General features: G+C 40.9%; 1 protein-coding gene across 16 annotated transcripts in view; it reads left to right on the top strand.

The window, feature by feature from the left end:
• The window catches only part of sorbs2a (sorbin and SH3 domain containing 2a), a 65,306-nt gene extending 45,506 nt beyond the window's left edge, over nucleotides 1-19,800 (top strand). For 8 of the 16 annotated variants that reach the window (XM_061056401.1, XM_061056352.1, XM_061056430.1 and 5 more), the window contains 16 exons: nucleotides 1,933-2,004; nucleotides 3,675-3,731; nucleotides 4,503-4,552; nucleotides 6,205-6,380; nucleotides 6,734-8,563; nucleotides 9,379-9,458; nucleotides 9,725-9,822; nucleotides 10,199-10,313; nucleotides 10,447-10,575; nucleotides 10,890-11,084; nucleotides 11,431-12,477; nucleotides 13,375-14,127; nucleotides 15,175-15,258; nucleotides 15,534-15,571; nucleotides 15,840-15,946; nucleotides 17,567-19,800. In XM_061056401.1, coding sequence (XP_060912384.1) covers nucleotides 1,933-2,004; nucleotides 3,675-3,731; nucleotides 4,503-4,552; nucleotides 6,205-6,380; nucleotides 6,734-8,563; nucleotides 9,379-9,458; nucleotides 9,725-9,822; nucleotides 10,199-10,313; nucleotides 10,447-10,575; nucleotides 10,890-11,084; nucleotides 11,431-12,477; nucleotides 13,375-14,127; nucleotides 15,175-15,258; nucleotides 15,534-15,571; nucleotides 15,840-15,946; nucleotides 17,567-17,628 — 4,893 coding nt within the window. In that variant the 3' untranslated portion in view covers nucleotides 17,629-19,800. The remainder of the gene's footprint in view (nucleotides 1-1,932; nucleotides 2,005-3,674; nucleotides 3,732-4,502; nucleotides 4,553-6,204; nucleotides 6,381-6,733; nucleotides 8,564-9,378; nucleotides 9,459-9,724; nucleotides 9,823-10,198; nucleotides 10,314-10,446; nucleotides 10,576-10,889; nucleotides 11,085-11,430; nucleotides 12,478-13,374; nucleotides 14,128-15,174; nucleotides 15,259-15,533; nucleotides 15,572-15,839; nucleotides 15,947-17,566) is intronic. The other 8 variants (XM_061056384.1, XM_061056375.1, XM_061056368.1 and 5 more) reach the window with 8 other exon arrangements.
• The last annotated feature ends 251 nt before the right edge of the window (nucleotides 19,801-20,051 follow it).

Here is a 20,051-nt window from a genome sequence, read left to right as displayed (position 1 = left end):
AGAGGTACTGACAAGATAATGGATAAAAGATAATGGATGAGGAGTCCATTTTAGAGGACTAGATTTAGTTTAAAAGGTTTTTTGTGAAGGTTTTTCAGATGTTTAATGTGATGACTGCAGCATGCTCTCCCTTGGCAATAATGCATGAGTCAATTCCTGATAAGGCAATAAAGGAGAGAGCTGTAGAGAGTAGATGTAAAGCTGCACTGGCTCATCTGCTGTTCTTAAAGCATTCTGTTTTCTATGCAGTCGTTTTTTTAGTTTTGTCTTCAAGGTAAGACATGGCATCTGTTTAGTGGAGAAGTGTCTGTTCACTCACAAGCCATAGCAACAAAACTGTATTTCTGGCACTCTGTTTCTTAAGTTTCTTTTGTGTGTGTTTGTGTGTGCGTGCACACAGTATTCGTGATGAACTGTCTCTGCTGTAGGCTTCACCTTTTTTTTCACAGGCTGACTCATTTGTCTCAGAGCTGAATTCTCTTTTTAGCAGAAGAGTTGAAATCACAGCAACACCTACCAAACATTTCCTGGCAATGTTCTCACTTGGCGTGAAAACTCCAGCTCCATGTGGAAATAGGGTTGGAAAGAGCAGACAGAGTAGTAAAACAGTCTGCCGTGAAAAGCGCTAAAACTCTTAGAAAATTACTATGGCTGTTGACTGTAGTGCACCCTGAAGTAAGCAAATTGAAACAAATAGAGAAAGCTGTACTCGTTAGAGATTTGACATTAAAGCAGGAATAAAGGGTAAATTATTAACTTTCTGCATAGCTGTCGTCATTGTTTGGGATTTCCTCGCTGAATGTAAATACATCTGCCACAGGTTATTGAAGGTCAATTTGATATGGAATATTATCTTCTGTCATACAAAGACAGAACTGAGTGGTAGAATCCATCATGTGACAGCAGCAGAGATACACTCTTGCTCCATTTCAGCAATTTCACTGATCAGCATGACATGCGAGCAAAATAGTGGAGGATACACAGCATTTATTTTAAGTCAGTAACATTCAGCATATGATAAGAACATAACAGACTGTTGGTGAAAAGCCTCAATACAAAATATATCTCTCAGTTCTACATTCTAAATCGAGTATTTTTCAGATTGTAAAAGCTTTGTTTGATGGCAAGAAATGTTTGGTTGTGAAGTAAATTTGATCCAAAGTGAAATTCATAATGCAATAGAGAACATGTGGTTTATTTCTTAGTTTAACCTGTTTTATTATTCAGGTAATTTATTAACTACTCCATCGCTCATAAAAACAGTCAGTGTGGTGTCACAGAATATTGACTTTTAAGGTGATCTTCAGTTGCAGTATGGCAGAATGTGGTACTTGTGTCAGTGATAATATAATGCTTACGATAATATTACAGTGACTTTGACTGTGAATAACCCTGTTTTGGTTTCAGAATGGTTATAAACATGAGCTCCTCTCTCTTCTTTTTAATATAATGAGTTCATATATGGTGAGAATTTAGTATGTCTTTAATCGAGGCTGCACAAAGGTGCAGTTTATGATATGTAAAGCTTACATTAACAAGCTGATTGTCATTATCTATCAAAATGAATCTGTCATTTCAATTTGCAGCCATTACATTGTATTCATATAAGATTAATAAATATCAGTTCAAAAGGTTTATTTCTGTCTGATGTTACAGCTCTATTCTGTGTAACTCTCAAACCAGTTAAACTAATACAACAAAAGCTTCTCTTAAAAAAAAGGTTTAGCATCCCTCTTTTCATACCCATGAGCCAGTCTATATCTTCATCCTGGTTCGTCCTGTGCTCATCTCCCTGTGCTACATGAGCCCTTTCCTAACCATGAGCTCCATGTCTCTCTGTGTGTGTGTGTGTGTGTGTGTGACTTCTCTCCACACTTCCTGCCTTCTGTCTTTCTTCTACCTCCTCTTTCTTTCACTGTCATGCTTTCCCAGACCTATGATGACATAGATTTAGAGAACGAGCCTTGGTATAAGTTCTTTTCCGAGCTGGAGTTTGGGCGGCCGGTAAGTCAGGGCCATTATATATAGCTGCACCCTCAACCACAACCCCGCTGTAGGCATACACCCACTTTATCCACCCCACCCATGACTTTCTTTTTTACTGTCTCTACCAATAGCCTGGGTGGGGCTAGTTGTTTGGGCATGTGGTACTTGTTGGGTGCTGTGACCCCTCCCCCCACCGCTGTGACAGGCTGTGTTATGTTGTTGTGATGGTGTTTTTGTTTTTTTAATGGTGTGGTGGCTAGCTGGCGGTGATATTTTCACAAACAAAAATAGGACTTTTATTGCATCTTGCAAGACAGAAGGTAAAAAGGCAGGATGTTATTGATGAACAGTATATCAATTCTAACTTTGATCAAAATAAAGTACATGCTTAAAAAAAAGTTTATTTTCTGTATAATACAATCTGAATCTTTGCAGGTTCTTTAGTATCACATGCTAACACATGTATTAAAAAGACAGCCTTTAATAAATTACATATTTGAATTTGCTCATTTATTAATTTCTGTTATTTTTTGTTTATTTGTACTTATGTTTGAGGATCTATCTCAAAGCTGAATTTGTGTATTTGAGGAGTCCTCAAAGCTAAATTCATCAGCGCCACCTGCTGGATGTTGGTGTTTATAACACCCTAGAGGCTCAGAGATGAGATTGCCCCTAGCCACAGATCTGGGATCACATAACCCCAAACCTAATTGATTTACATAGAGTCATTAGGTCATGCCTCTGAGCATGACAGAGCATGAGGTTTTTTTTGGGTTGGCTTATTCAAAATGTTCAGGTGAAAATGTCACATCTGGAGCTTGCATGACTTTTAGAGTCATGTAAGGCTGTGTGTTGAGATTCCAACCTGCAATATTTCAAATGTTTCACTACACTGAATAAGCCGAAACTGAATTAGAGTGTAGATGGTTTGTGTAAATGCACTGACTGGTCCAGTTGGGAAAGAAGAAGCTCACAGTGTGTTCAGTGTTTGAATGTTACATAGTGTTTGGAGCAACTGAGTGAACACTAGTTTTGAAACCAGCACTAAATCACAGCATTTGAGAGTGCACTGTGAAACACACTATACTCTCAAATACACACACTCTCTGGCTTGTGCTTCACTTGGCTTTATTTGCTTCACAGCTTGCTTTCTCACTCTGCATGTGTGTGTGTTTGTGTGTGTGTGTGTGTGTGTGTGTGTGTGTGTGTGTGTGTGTGTGTGTGTGTGTGTGTGTGTGTGTGTGTGTGTGTGTGTGTGTGTGTGTGTGTGTGTGTGTGTGTGTTTGTCTAGTATCAAGATAGATGTAGTAGGCCTTATGTATTTAAGAATTGACATAATGTTGTTTAAATCTTAACATAAAGGCGTAACATAATATAAAGCATCATTATTTAACTTTGTGCTTTTGAATGATTGTGTTTTATGTGTGTGAGTGTGTGTGTTTGTCAGTTAGAGACTGTCAGTGTGTAGAGTGTGTGCACATGCAATGCACATGTGCAACGTTTGTGATCTAGTCCATCTCTGGTAACTCGGATTCTCTAACGAGTGTCACTCTCTCCACCTTTGTTCTTGTTTGTCGGTTTCTCCCCATGACGTCCCCACTTCCTCTCCTCCTCCTTCACCTCATTCTCACCTTCCTTCTCTTCCTCCTTCTCCTCATCCTGCTCACTGCTGCTGCTTTGGGCTCAAGCCTCCTAAAAAACGACTGGATTATAATCCAGACATCTCCGCTCGCCAGCGCATTGAGGTAATCTCACATACATGAGTGTTCCAGTTGTGTTGTTAATCTCACAGTTTTTTTTTAACCATTGATCAAAATCAAAACATAGCATTATGAATATAGAGGATGTGATTGGTTTAAATGAGTATAAATGTATTAAACACCAGTTTGAGGAAGTCTTCTGGCAACATGTCTGCCATCCACTGCTGAGTTTATGGTGTTGCTTTTTGAAGTCTGTCGGACATATAGATTTTAAAATCTGATGGTTGTATCATATACATTGAATTTTTCATATTCACTGACTGCTGACCAAATTTTTTATCAATGAATCATAGGAATCTGCAGGCTTTTTTTCAGGGTGAAATATATATTTTTTTTGTTGTCCATATTGTTTTTTGAAAGCATTTGATAGTACCCTTCAGGAGAGAAACTTTTTTTAAGTGCATCCAAGTCAATTTTACCACTAGGACCCATTCCAGCTGATCCATGCCAGGTTTTGTAGGGCAACATTTTCCCCCTGAGCTCACAACATCCTTGTTGTGCTATGTCACCCATCACCTTGTTCTTCAGAGCAGCCGAAGAGAGAGCAGAAATTTATCCTGACTGTTTGCACCAGTGTGCCTCCTCTCAGTCAGGTGTGCCATGTGGAACCAGCATCCATTGCACCTTACGCTGGGGGAGGGATTTGAGTGTGGCACAGCTACAAGCGCATGCAAGCTGTGCATTGTGAGTAGCTCTGCGTCAAGTCTTTGTTCTTGCGGATCTCACTTTTCCCTTTCGTTGTCTGCCCTATTTCAGACTTCCCTGCACATCGCTCCTGCTGACAAGGCTCCGGAGAGACCTGCGAGGTAACCTCTGTTTCTTTTATTTTCCTCTGCACCACCCCCGTCCTTTCAGCATCAGCAGTCCTTGTTGTGATTCAGCACGGAATCAGAGCTGCTCTTTCTTGTCCGGCCTCTGGTGCAAATAGCCTCTGTGTCTGCTTTTAATGATAACTTACAAGGATTAGTGTTGGTCTTTATTTTCTTTTGTCACTGAAGGCAGGGATCTTTGCCTCTCCCTTAATCTAACTGAGCCAGAATAAATTACCCAGCAACCTATTGATTCTGCCCTTCACCTCCTATCCCTCACTCAACCCCCCTCTTCCTTCCCTCGTCCCAGGCCCTTTCACCAATGGCCTGCTTATTCAGTCGCATTTTCTTTGGTGAAAAGAGAGGGCAGAAATGGGATGTGATGAATAGGCCAAGTCATTCATGTCAGTGACATTAAGTGGGTTACTTTTCCATAGAAAGCCAGTTGGTTTTAGTAGATCATAGAAAGAACAACTCCAAGGCACTCTCTTCTAACAATTAAATTAAAATAAAATAAAGGTATTTTAATTGTTGAAAAGCGTGCCTTTGAGTTTTCTTTGACTGCTTGCATTCCCTCTACAAAGAGCTCCTTAAAACCAACACTTTTTTGAGTCCAGCTAGCGCTCCTTTCTACATTTTCTGGTTTTAGTAGATATTTTAGAAAAAAAGAGAAGTTACTGCAACTCTGTTGTCTCATCTTAGTTGTTATTCTTTGAAGGATACTCTTGGATATACCTAACTTAACTTTACATTTTAAAAACCTTATATGTCTCAAGGGGAAATTCAGCTTTATACTTAATTTTGAGACATACTGCTCACATTCATATTCTGTACCTTAAATGCACAAACAGGACCTTTAGACGTGCATTAGTGAAGAGATGTCAGACATAGGGACACTCAGCTGTTTTGGGTTTAGTGCCTTGCTCAAGGACACCTCTTCAGTACTCAGGAAGTGAATTAGCACCTCACAAGCAACCAAACCAAATTCCATTCTTTGGTCTAAACCTGAACTTGAGCCAGCTTGCCGCAGGTTGCCCAACCCAAGTCCCTATACGGACTGAGCTACTAACACCCCCACACCCTGCCCCTAACAATTCACTAATATTACCAAGACTTTTAATATTTTCTCAATACATAAATAACCATGGAAACCACAGTCTAAGTCTGACAAGAAAATCCTGCAACACGAACAGACATCTTTGTATTGTTTATTTGCTACATCAGAAAGGAAGCAGGTAAGAAAAGACTAAGAAAGTTGCTGTAGCTGATAGGAAATACAATATTTCACTTTTATTTGATATACTTTGAACTATACTTACACAGGGAACCTAGTAATACAAGGTTGTCATAAGATGTTTCCGGTACAAAATCTTCTGTAAAATTCCTCAAACTACACTATCCAAAAATGAATACATATAACATATACTTTTAGTACCTATTGGTGGGGCCAAAAAATAAATAGTATATGGTTGTATTTGTTCAAAGAAGACAAAATACATCAAGCGTCTCAATTCTCAATGTGTTTGCATTCTGCAAACGTCATCTTACTTTTCAAAATCAAACTTTCACGGTAGATCACATGTATTCCCTTGTTTTTTTAAGTAGTATAGCATTCTGAAAACACTTATTGAAGTTGAACTGTGTTGCAGTGCCGCCAGCGATTACAGGAAGAGAAGGAAGTCAGAGCCGTCCAGTTCTCAAGTGAATGCTCAATCTCAGAGCAGAGCTACAACTTCCCCTAAACCTGTGGATGCTTACAGACCCAGCAGCAGCCTGAAGAAACCTGTGGTTCGTTCCTCACCATCCTCACCATCCAGAGCCAAAGGTAAACACACATGTATACGAACATCTCCTTTTCACTTGATATATTTTTTTTCTTTTTGTGTCTTCGTATTTCTCTTTTCACTTCTTTTCAGAGAAACAAAGAAGATTTTTTTTCATTTGTTGTGTTTATCACAATGTGATGTCTGTCTGGTATGGTCATAAGTTTCACAAGGTTCTCTTGATTATGCTGAAGTCTGAGCAAAAATCATCAAATCATCTTTTTTCCCTGCCCTCTTTTCTCTTCTATTTGTTCTTCCAATACCCTTCTCTTCCATCTTTGGTCTTGATATTTCTGCTTAAACAAGCTTTCTTCCTTCTCTTTCACCACGCTGCTCTTTATTGGACATCTGAAAGGTGGGGACGCATGCAACATGTATTCGAACAGTTTGACCTCACCAGGTCCTTGTCAGCCTCCCTGTCCTCCCCCTCTCCCCTCTGGCCTTGCTCATTCCCATGAAGATACCAGCCAGGAAGGCAGTTCTTCCTCCAAGCAGTCTGTCTGTTTCCAAAACAGTTGGCAGACAAAAAGCCAGGATCCAGAGACATGGAGCAGCGTGGAGGAGGTACAGCCCTCCCCTCGCAAACTCAAGTCACGTAGCTGTGATGACTTACTAAATGATGGCCATTCTGGCTCAGATGGGCGCAAAGCCAACCGCTCGGAAAGTGCTGGATCACTGGTTTGTGATGGGAGTCCCTCAGGTTCAACTGGATCCAACTCCAACAGCTCATTGCCCCGCCCCCAGCGGCGACGGGCGCATGATTCACCAGGCTTTCTCCAGCTCTATCGGAAAATGCACCAGATCGACCGTGCGCAGATCATCCCATCTGATGTAATTCGCTCTGTCCGTGCTCGCATCCTGGAACTGGAGCGCCAACCTCACCGGCATCGCTTCTCTCCTTGGACACTATCTTGGGGCGTTGAGGTGCCACGTGATACGGTGCCAAACCGCATTTCTGAATATGAGCGCCTTATTAAGAAGTCCAAATCCATGCCAAACTTGGGTGACAGTGAGATGCCTTCAGGCACCACCACGCCAGGTGGCTCATCATCTCGAGCCAGCAGTGGTGGTGGTGGTGGAACACCTAGTTTTCCCAAACGTCGCTTTTCCATAGAATCTTTATTAGAGGAAGATAACAATTGCAATGGTGGAACAGGGCCTCACACCATGGATCACTTGCATCGGCCTCGCAGCCCACCTGAGGGCCAGCCTCGTGTTGGGCCAGAGCCTGGCTGTGGGCGGTCCTTTCCTGCTCCCCCTGTTCCTCGAGGCCCACAGGCAAACCCTGACTACTCTGACAGCGAACAAGATGCTGTTGCCTCAGACCTCAGTGACTTCATACAGGTGGAGGGTTCCTCATTTTGCAGCGAGAGTGACTTTGACCACTGCTCCCTAACCTCCTCCGAAAGCTTGTACGGCTCCTCCACCCTCCAACACCATCACCACCTCCGTCATCACCACCACCACCATCACCACCCTGGTCACCAAAGTCTAGGCCAGGGCCAGGGTTACCAACACCGCCACCTCATTAGCACCTGCAAAGGCCGCTGCCCAGCCTCTTATACCCGTTTTACCACCATGCTTCGTCATGAGAGAGAACGAGCACGCCAGGATAACCAGAGACCTTCACATCAGAGCCGCAGCAGCCATTCACAAATCCAGAGCTCACAGTCCCAGCAAGCAATGTCAAAGCTGGCTTTCCTGGTCAGCCCAGTGCCTTTCCGTAGGAAAAAGGGCTCACCACCTACCTCAAGAAGAAGCAGTGGTGGCGGAGATCGAGGTAGCCGACCCAAGTCCAAACAGGCCATTTATGAAGCACTAGATGCAGCCTTGAGAGACATTTATGAGCACATCCAAACAGAGAGAGGCCACAGAGGGGCCAGGGCACCTGATGGTAGCATCCTGAAGAGAATACTGGCCGAATTGCTCCCAAATGTGCCTGAACGGAGCTCCTCCTTGCGTGGGAGGAGGGGGTGTTGGCATGGCGGTCACTCCTCTACATCTTTGTACCCAGATGGCAGCCCCACTGGGTACGCCTCGCATAGAGGGGATCCCTCCACACCTCAGCTACAGTCACCACGGCTACAGTCACCAATCAGTGCCTGTTATGGACGTCACGAAGACACCTCAAACAATAATGAATATGGAGAGGAGCAGGGCAATGGGAATGGTCTCTGTTATTCAGGTGGAGATAATACACATAACACACTTCACATGCACATGTGCACTTTGTCATGAAGCAAGTTCTGCCTACAGAGGTTTCTTTTCTACATAATACACATGTAAACATACAGTATACATACTCATAAGAATCCATATACTGTACACTTATCTCAAAGTTAGTGCTTGTTGCCCTATTCCCTTCATTTGCCTGTTAAGACATCAATTACCGTTTTGTTTTTTTGTTTAAAACAACAGAATGCTTTTAATTTAAAACATTGCATAAGCAGCACCTTAATCCTGATCAAAGCAGTTAAAAGTGATAAAATTTACAAAATAAATGACATGGCCTGGTAGAATTATTTGCGGGTTCACAGTATAAAACTCTGGTAAGAGAAAATAAATGTGTGTTTTTCCTTTGTTTTTCATTTGTTTGGCTTGTATCATTTGTCTGTTTTGTAGAATTTATTTCCGAAGTCATTTAAATATTCCACAATCATCTTTTCCCTTACGCCATTTGCTTGTGTGTTGACTGGTTTTGATAAGTTCTATCATATTGGACTGTATTCCTCCTAGTTTCATTTATGTTACAGCTTGTTTCACAGGTTTGCATGTGTCATATTGTGGGAGTCCCGAAAACCTTGTTTTTTTTTATGTGATGTTGAAATAAAACACCAATTTTTGACCCAAGTTTTCATTCCCTCATTTACCTGTTGGAATGGCATTATCACTTTACCATTCTTCATTGTCCCAGCGATCATTTATGTATTTTGAGCATGCATGTGAAAGAAAATTGTGTTTACTATTGTGACTATTTTTATGTGTCTCTGCTAATCATAGACCAGGATGTGTCCAGGAGCTATTCCACTATGGATGGGCGCCACACCCCACAGAGTAGAAGGCCTACTCCTGACAGAGAGGTACAACATAAAAGCAGCAGTAAATAATGCTAATAGCTCATCGTTTATCCTTAAATAAATTAAATTTAACACTCTTTTTCATAGCATACATTAAAGTGCATCTATAAAAAAAAGTCTGGCATTGGTTGGCACTGTAAATATGTTTCCACTTGAACAGATACAATAACACCACTGCACAGCTGATTTTTAAAAAGTTGTTTTGAAGTTTTGCCTGATAATGCTTGCTGGCATTTTTTCTTTTTCTTCTCTTCACTCTCATCTCCCAGGTCTCCCATAAACAGATGACACAACTTATTCTGTTCTCTCTCCTCCATCAGAAACAGCCTGCGAGAGCCATTTATGATTTTAAGGCACAAACAGATAAGTGAGTACAGTAAATGCACCGTGCACGCACAGGGAGGCCAAGCATGACATGTCTAACTGCGTTTGAACACATCTCGACTCATTGCATTCTGTGTCATGTTTCCAGAGTCTAAGATATCTCTAAATCAAGTCTGTTGGTAACTTCACTGTCACATCTCACCACTGCACAGCTCTAACTGATTAATGTCATGGATTCTGGATAAATGCATGAATAAAGCTGATCTACGTTGGGCTTGATCTTATTTCATCTCGCTTCAGTGGCTGTCGTTCTTTAGCTGACGCTGTTTACATCCAATGTGCTCTGCTGGCTGAAGTGGTCTCTTCATATCTTCCTCACACCATATTGCATGCACTTTGATTGCATAAATGTTTTGCAGGGAGCTGACATTCAAGAAGGGTGATGCAGTGAACATCATCCGCCAGATAGACAACAACTGGTACGAAGGAGAGCACCGTGGACGGGTTGGGATTTTCCCCATGTCATATGTGGAAGTAAGTTGTGCAACTCATGATCCGTGTGTATGTGAGTGCAGTAAATATTTGAGCATTTGATGTACAGTATGTAATTTCTCTCTCTGATTTCTCTGCCTGTTCAACACATATTTACTCTGATGCACATAAACAGAAGATGCCGTCCACAGAGAAGCAGCAGCCGATTCGTCCTCCTCCGCCAGCACATGTCAGAGAGATCGGAGAAGGGGTAGCTCGCTACAACTTCAATGCTGACACTAATGTGGAGCTGTCTCTCAGAAAGGTAGCCTGTATGTAGGTTTATAATATTGTGATGACAATTACATTTCTTGTGGAGACTTTGGACCTGAATATTTTTTTAAGTATTGAACCAACACAAAGATGCAGTGTTATCTTACATGTAAGAAAAAAAGAAGTTATCATTCAGAAGTAAATAAAAATCACCTGTAACTACGTTCCAAAGATTTAAGATGTTTAGACTTAAACCATTGGATGAATTTGTTATTTTGTAATCATAATTAAAAGGGGTTGAGTTCTGTTCAGTACAACACTCTTTATAGCATTTTATAATAATGTGTATACTTTGGGTGTCTGTAGGGGGAGAGAGTAATAGTGTTAAGGCAGGTGGATCAGAACTGGTATGAAGGCAAGATTCCGGACACAACCAAACAGGGCATCTTTCCTGTCTCGTACGTGGACATCGTCAAGCGCTCCCCTTGCAAGAGCTCCACCCACCACATTGACCCACGTGGTTATTCTGGCAACAGGACACCGAGCTCTACACCTATCAAGGTAACGGAATTATTAAAGCATTGCAGCAACAGAATACAACAAACCGTTAAAAAATAAATACAAATTTATACCCAAAAGTTTTGAAAAAGCTTTGAAAGAATTGATCTATAAATATTTGTGGGGTCATTTCTCCATTGGTGGAGAGTAATGTTGGGACATTTAAATTCCTCAGTCACATTTATAGGAAAAGATTTTAGTTCAATTGAATTATAAGTGACATGTGAATTTACTTTTATAAATAAGTACATCATCAGTGTAAGGGTGTACACAGCTTTTACACTGTTTAACTCTCTGTTCCAGTTTTATAAATCACACTCTGCCTTCTTTTTCACTTAACTTCCTGGAGCCTTTCTACCATCCACCTCCATCCTCCACTACTCGTGACCTCCTCTCTCCTCAGCCCTCAGTGAGAAGGCATGACTTAAAAGCTGTCACCAATGAGTGGCTGTCCCTTACAATGGAACCTTCGACGTCCACTCCAACTCACTCGCTCCCGAGCACCCCCCTACCGCCCACACCACCCCCACTCCCCGTAGACCTGGCACCTTTCCTAAAGACTCAGGAGCCCAAGTCACCCTCACCTGCTCCGTTGCAAAGAGGCTTTGCCCTCTTGACCCAGATGTTTTCCAAGACTCCTCCTTTTAGAGAAGGGAGACCTGGTTTAGGTCACACTTCTGCTGCCTCGCTGATTTCTCAACCAACACTCCCATTTCCTCCTCCTCCTCCACCTCCTCCTCTTCCTCCCCCCCTTCCCCTTCCTCGTTCCTCATTTATCTCTCCACTGCCTGACTCTTCACTAAAATACAACAGCGGAAAAGGAATAGACCAATCAGTGCACACTTCTAAGCCAGAGGTTTTTTCCTGCACAGTGCCAGAACCATTCAAATCCACCACACAGGCTCCTCCGAGGTCCAGTTTAAAATTGCAAGAAAATCAAAGCAGCAAAATCCTTGATTCTAATCTGCAAGTAAAAGACCCATATGATGATCTCTTGTTGATGATTCTTGATGACTTTACCAGCACAGATAATACTGACAATTCAAGATTATCTGCTGTAGTTTCCCCTTCATCTTCACTAAACAGTAAATCACAGAGCAAGTTTAAGCTAAAAACAGAAGAGCCCGATCAGCCAGCAGTGAAACCCCCAGCAGACACTACAGCAACTGATTCAGCAGGCAGCATTCGATTAGAGGCGCAGTTTCCCAAGCCTGTTACAATGGAGCCGCTTTCCCTCAGCTTGGAACATCAGTTAAAAACTCTAAACGAAAGAGCAGGCGAGTCGCAAAGACCATCATCGGTGAAAGGAAGGGGATTTACTGAGTTGTTCATTGAGGAAGACGATGAAACTAGAGAGGACAAAGAGGAGGACATTAATGAGAGACTCAGTCCACAGGTAGAGCATGGTGTGAGCTGCATCTGTTGACTTTACAGACCCTATGGGGCCCTGGAAGGGAGATGGAGGGACACTGTTTACATTTTTATCAAAGTTTGATTACCATACAACTGTCACACAGGCTAAAAAGTACACTAGAAATTGACTTAACCGAGTCACTACTTCTTGACTCCTCCTTTGTTGCGCATATGACATGAATGAGGGTAACGATGAGAGCAACTCATTGGCCCAAGAGGAAGTTGACAGGGGCATAATGTTGGACAGCTGAAAAAAGAAGTTAAAGAGTGAATCTGACACCAAATTACAGTGGGGAAAAAAAAACATGAATGCTGCACGTAACCATTTTAGAGGCATTATCTTGGTGTATCGTTAGGTGGTTATACACATCAGTTTCATCATAGGATTGTCTTGCAATATATTGTAGAATTGCTGCATTGTGAAATAGTTATTGTGGGTCACATATCATGTATCGTAGGGTCTTGTGAGTGAATCTGCCATTCACACCCCTCGTCTGAGTATAACTGCTGCTCTGCCAGAAGCAGGCTGATGTTAGGATGTGTGGTCATTACAGTTTTGAGTACAATGTAGAGAAATAAATCATCACTGTACCTCCTGATGATAATCTGGCACTCGCACTTTCCTTTGTTTCATTCATTTATTTTTATGGATCCATGCAAAATGTCTCATAGTTCCTACTGCTCAAGCACAAGCAAACTATTTCTTTTTAGACTCAAAAGTAGTTTTTTTTTTTTCTTCTTCCATGTTTAATGTATTCCTCCACGTCCTCCCAGGGCTCTGTAAAACAGCACATTTTTGCCATCAGAAAGATTCCTTTCTTAGCATGTAGCCTCTGATTGATTTAGCATCATAATTGTTTGTATGCCATTTCCTCCATAGGCTGATGTTTCTTCTTCTTCTTTGACACCACTTCCTGACCCAAGCCTCCCCTCAACATCCACACCACCTCCTCCTCCAACTTCATTACCTCCCCCTCCTACTTCTTCTTCTTCATCTTTTGCTGTCGCTCCTTTTTCTTCTTCTGCTGTCACTCCTTTTTCTTCTGCTGTCACTCCATTTTCTTCTTCTGCTGTCACTCCTTCTGCTGTCACTCCATTTTCTTCTTTTTCTGCTGTCACTCCTTTTTCTTCTTCTGCTCTCACTCCTTTTTCTTCTTCTGCTGTCACTCCTTTTTCTTCTGCTGTCACTCCTTCAGCTCTCACTCCTTCTTCAGCTCTCACTCCTTCTTCTTCAGCTGTCACTCCTTCTTCTGCTGTCACTCATTTTTCTTCTTCTTCCTCCCATTCACAAGGACAGGAGCGTACCACCGTCCCTCCCTCTCCCCCTGTCTCCCCTCGACCCTCCCTCCCTCGCCTAATGACATCACCACTACCTCCAGTCTCTCCCTCTCCACCCGTCTCACCACCTCCCATCCACTCCTCTCTGCCCTCTCCAAATGTTCCCTCACAGCGCTCTGTTTCGAGATCTCCCTGTCCTTCTCATCCCATCACATCCTACCCTGACTCAGATTCACCTATTCCCTTCCCCGCCCTGCCTCCCCCTAAACCTCCCTCTCCTCCTCTTACCACCCCACGCTCTCCCCCAACTCCTCCCACTGTACCCTATCATGGACGTAGGTCTCCCAAGGTGAAGGTAAAGCTGGAATGTGAAGATAATGGCTTTGAGTTAGATTAGGTGTGTGGTGCCAAGGATTATAGCAAGAACTCATCTGAAAATAACCTTCTCTCCTTTCTGTCACTGATAAACTGGGACAATGTTTGAACTGATAACAGACAATAGCATTAATCCTTTGTGTTATTTGTGTTGGCAAAATGCCATGACAGTTGAATTATTGTATTAATCAAAGTTAATGGACTAGATGTTAGCTTGTTTTTTGGACTAACAAGAGTTTGAAGAAGTAAGGGGCTCAAATAAATAATGTTTGGCTTTTTTCGTCATTATATCAACTTTGTACAGTGTTGATACCAGTTTGTAAATAAGAAGTTGGAGTTCTTGCTGAGACTACTTTCGCTTTGTTTCTTCACTAACATGCATTGCACTATATCCAGTAAGTGCTCTGTGGATTTATAGCAGAGATTTATATTTTCATCCTGACCGTTGTGATCCAATTATCAAATTTCAACAAACATATTTTCCTGCCAATTTTAACTGGCTGCATAGCTGCTTCATGACTCCTCATGGTGACGCTTATGACATGACGGAGAGTTGTGAAAGAAAAAAGTGTCCCGGAGATATAAGAAGAAGGAGACAGCAGGATGTTGTTGGACAGCAGTGGCAAGAAGAAGCTAATTCACCAAATTGCAGTGATTAAATACATGAGTCCTTAACTAACCTTTCTTGGGAGCATTTTCTGTTCTTCACCTAATCAGATATTATGATTGACTTGCAATATGTCAGTTATCCTAGAATCACCGATTTTGATTTCATCATTATCGTGGGCTGATTATTGTATATAATATTCTAATATGAGTGACCTGCTGTGATTCCCACCTCTAGTTGCTCTTGTTGGATGTTTGAGGTGTGCTGAGGAGGGTTTTTCTTGGCATGTTGAAGGATGGTGTTTTACAGCATGTCGTTGTAAGCCTTTGTGCTCATGTGTGTTCAGCTCATGTTAGGCTGCTGATTCAGTCACAGTTGAAGATTATCGCTGTGTTGCCTCTGGTCTTTCTGCCTGTTAAGCAGGATCCAGTTGTTGGTGGTAAACCTCCTCGTAGCCCCATCTTGTCCCGGAGGTCCTACATGTCCCACATTAGAGGTCGAAGGGTAGGAGGGCATGTCAACTACACCATTTATGATCTGATCAACACATTCAGAAGTATCATATCTTTCAGAAACAGAGTCATTTTCTTTTAAGGAAAGGATGAATCGTAGCATTTTGCTGAATCTCTGAACTTTAGCTTGGTTTAGTCTCCTTTTTGTTGTCAAAGTAATTTAAAACCAACAGGGTAAGATAAATGTTTTCATTCGTTAAAGAGAAGCCTCATGAGTACAACATACTGACTTTTTGTCTGTCTGTTTTTGTTTTCTCTTTCTCACAGCGATTAGTACAGGATGCACTCCAAGGTGGAGGAGATCCGTAAGTGAAGTGTTATTATTTACTTTTTCTATTTGCCTTGATTTTGAGTTATTCAACAAAAGAATAAAAGCTTTAATAAACAGAAGGATGACCAATGTATAGAATGTCTGCAGAAACTGTAATCAACAAAAACATGCAATCAAATAATTGAGAATATTCTGAATAAATTCTGAGAAGCAGTCATATGAGACAATAACTATCATGACAGTAAATGTTTCTTTTAAATTTTGGAGAGGTGTAGGATGACCTTTTTTTTTTTCCTACACAGGTACCAGGCCGTGTACAACTACTCGCCTCGCAACGAGGATGAGCTGGAGCTGAGGGAGGGCGACATCGTGGACGTGATGGAGAAGTGTGATGATGGCTGGTTTGTTGGTAAGATGAAGTCTTTAATACATGGTGATCATCATCTTTAAGAAAATATAGTGAACATGCTGGTTTCAGTGTTTTCTTTTTAGACATTGGCACACAAAATGTAAATGACGCAACGAAAGGATTGACAGAAAATTGATGAAAGTTACTCTTAACTGTCTTCACATCTATGCTGAAAACTTCAGAAATATAAGAACCAGACGTACTGGTCAATAATGCTCAAACATACAAATCCTTTGTAGAACTTGAGAAGCTTGAATTATCAATGCCAAGAACAAAAGTACAGTAACTAACTTTTTATGGTAATAATAATATACTTAGTTTAAGGGAGCATTTCAGGACACTCAATGTCTCCACACAGATACAATAACAATCAAAACAGCTCACTATATGCTGTTAAAACTAGGAGAAAGGGGCATGGTCACAATGATTAAACTGTTCTAAAAAGGTGAGGTTTGAGAGTAGAGAGAGTCAGTGTCAGGTATCTCTTTAGGGAATGAGTTCCAGAGATGGGGAGCTGCACGGCACAAAAGCACAAAACCTGATATATGTTAAGTAGTGAGAGAGGTTTAGAGGTTACGGAGAGACTTGTAGGACTTGCAGTTTCTCAAGGGCCGCTTGAGGCTGGCTCCAGGAGCCCCGGAAGTTACATAGGTGGGCGCGATGTATCGGTTTGTCATTAGGCTTAAAACCCGCACTCAGCTCTCAACCTGTCGTTGGGTTGACTGAAAGTCAGGCGGAGAGAGGATTTCCAGCATGGTGGCTGCTGCTGATGAGCCTCTGGATCCCCCTGCCGTAACAGAAGGGTGAAGTCACTGCAGGCTTCATCCATTTATTTTTACAGTCTATGATTATTTGACTTGGAGCCAATGAAATCATAAAGCTAAACAACCATCAGCTACCTCATTCAAGTAGTCTACTTAAGTCTTCTCATTTCAAGCTTCATTTACACACTAAGGTGCCACGTGATCATTTAAGTGAAACTAATGCAATATAATAAAACAGTCCTGCAATAAAACTTATTTTCTTTAGGGTTTAATGTTCAGCTTTTAAAAGAGTGTTGACTTTGTTTGTCTCTTATTTAGCCTCTGTTCCTTTAATGGGATGGAAGTATTAATAGAAACACTTCTCTGTGCAATGCAGTAATTGAGTTCTTCTTTACACCATGTGATGTGTCTATTAAACAAACAAGTATAGAATGGAAGAAGCAATTATCTTAACCCAACAATGTTCACTCTGCACTAATGATTTAAATAGTTTGTACTGTTTTTAAAGGTTTCATGGTCTGGTTGGCATGATTGTGTGCTTCTTTTCAAGTATCAACAAACTGAACCACTAGATGGAGCTGTGGTCTCAACACATCTGTCTAACATGCCTGTTAAAGAAGCCAACATTATCCTACACTGAGCACAATTTAAACCTGTTTCCCATTTTAATCTTCAGTGTCTAGGTTTTACATTCTCTTGTGAAATCGTTTGCCCCCTTACGATGTTTTCTTGTGCTTTAGTTTGATATAACTCCAGCCCTGCAGTAATATTAGTTACAGCTAATACTGATGCCAAGTTTGAGAATTACAAACAATAACCTTTTTTTTTATTATTTGATTGCTCTTTGTTTTTAAAGGGACCTCCCGGAGGAGCAAGTTGTTTGGAACCTTCCCAGGAAACTACGTGAAGCAGCTATAATGACAATTCCAGACTCCCCCTCCTGCCCCCCGCCCCACTCTGTGACACTTCACCATCTGCACAGCACCCGCAGGACACCACCTCCCAACACTGAGCCCCCGAGGCCCGTCACACGTTTGTGTGTTTGCGTGTATGTGTGGCTATTCAGCTTCACACAGACAGAACATTTAGCTCTAACTAGCCATCTTTAATGGAAGACTTGTATGGAATAATACTGTTTTTTTTAACCGTATCTTCTAGTCCTTATTTTTCTATCAAGGAGAATCCAAACTTTGTGCTCCAGTGAGTGACCTTTAACTTCTGACAGTTATGGAAAGAAATCAAAGCAACTTTGCAAACACTCACTGACAGAAAAAAGGGCACCACAGCAACGCTTTTTCCTTTTTTTTTTTTTTAAAGGGCAGTAACCATGATCTTTTTTTGTTCCTGCACATTCAAAATCACTTGTTACATTTCATTCAGTGTTCAATCATAAATATCCCCAAAGACATTCAGTGCAGAGTGATGCAAAAACAGTATTCTGTCAGCAGGCCTGTTATACATGAACTGTATTGAAGAGATTTTAGGTACAAGGATGATAGTTACATGTGGAAAAGATGCTAATGCATCAATTTGATGTGTTAATCAAGGTATTAATATGTTGAATTTGGGGATAGAGTTCATACATCTATTATTATGAAGCAATTATTTTAAACATTACAAACGAGTTAGTGGGAAAAACATCACTGACACTCTGTTGATCATGTTCAAACCCACACATTAGATTAGAAACATTTAAGATTACAAAAAAGCATATTTTTGAAATTGTTGGTTCTTCATCTTCACTCTAAGAATGATGCACTTTAACTTTAACACAGTTTTGTGTTTGATTGATCTCAGATTACACAACAGTTCCATGTGGCTTTGAGGGTTTAGAGGTTCGGTCATGTTTGAAAAGTGTATGCAACAATATTGCCAACCTTTTAGGTATTATATTTATTAGGGGACAAATGCAGGTCGAAATGAAGATTTAAGAAAGGATGGAACAAACCTTTTTTTTTTTTTTTTTTTTTTTTTTTTTTACTTCTTTTAACAGCAGCAGAATAACATTGGAAGGATTGTTATTTTATTAATCATCATTGTCCAGACAAGTAAGATGTTTCATGGGTCATATTTATGCCAGGTGTCATGATGTTTTATAAGTCAGGTGTAGGATGAAACAGCTTTTTATCAAACATTTTTTTCTTTTTTTGCGGACTTTGAAGGCATCTTATAACCATGTTGTCAGAGAGTGTGTCACTGTTTCATGTAGTTATATACTCTTAGGACTTATTGACTATTTCCATGTTCTCTTGTCATGTTCAGTCAATATTTGAATGAATTTGCGTTTTATATGTTCTCATTTGACATGTTTCACATAGGATGGACACTGACAACAAAAACTATTGTTGAAGCACCTTAAGATATAATTTGATTTCTCATTCACGCATCATTCGTCACACCCTGTCATCCACTGTTTGAGCTGAAGTGTGAACACTGTGTGTGCTTGTGCGTGTGTGTGTGTGTGTGTGTGTGTTTTGTAAGTCTTTTGTATGAGAGCTGTAAAATGGCAAACATCCACTTTGCTTTATAAAATCAGCTTTTTTCTCACCCACCATCACATTTTGGTTTCCTTTCTTTCTTAACATTCTTCACCGGTGGTGCTACTTTCCACAACTTTTAGCTGTAGCCCGGCATGTAGGCCTTCTCTTCTCCAGTTTGTTTGTTGTTTTTAAGAGCCAGTGACGTATTCAAACTGGTGTTACTGTAGGTAGAGTGAGTCGGGTTATGGATCGCTGCCTTACATCCAACTCACAAAGTTTATAGCCATGTATATGTAAACCTCTTTTGTGATTTCCAAAAAATAATTTATGCATAAATAGAGTAGAAAACATCAGGAAGGTGTGCACAGAAATGATCACAGACAACGTCGAGACAAACTTTGATACAACTTTAAGGGCAGATTTGGATTGGAGACATGAATTTAGATCCTGATATGTTTATACATGTAATGAAAATGTTAACCTTTATGTTATTCATGTTAATATCAAATTCAATGCACACTCTCGGACCTTAGTATTTCTACAATATCTTAGCATTTGTTGGACGGTTTTATGGGGCTGTATTGCTAATAAAATCCAGTTGGTAGATTAATTAGTCAACATTATTTGTTCCTGAATACGAAAAAAAACTCAAATATAATTCATGATGTTTAAATTTACACTGCAGAGTTTGTGACATTTTCCTACCATGATGTTTTTCTGTATGGAGGTGAGCAGACACATTGATGTCCTTGCAATTTCACACACTTCCACATGTGGACAGATGATGGCGGTATAAAGCACTTCAGGGAGGTAATGTGCCGATTCAAAAAAGGGGAAACATAGAGAAAGGCTCTGAAGGTG

This window comes from Labrus mixtus, chromosome 2 (assembly GCF_963584025.1).
Source record: "Labrus mixtus chromosome 2, fLabMix1.1, whole genome shotgun sequence".
Classification (NCBI taxonomy): domain Eukaryota; kingdom Metazoa; phylum Chordata; class Actinopteri; order Labriformes; family Labridae; genus Labrus; species Labrus mixtus.
This window is presented reverse-complemented; position numbering and strand designations above follow the sequence as displayed.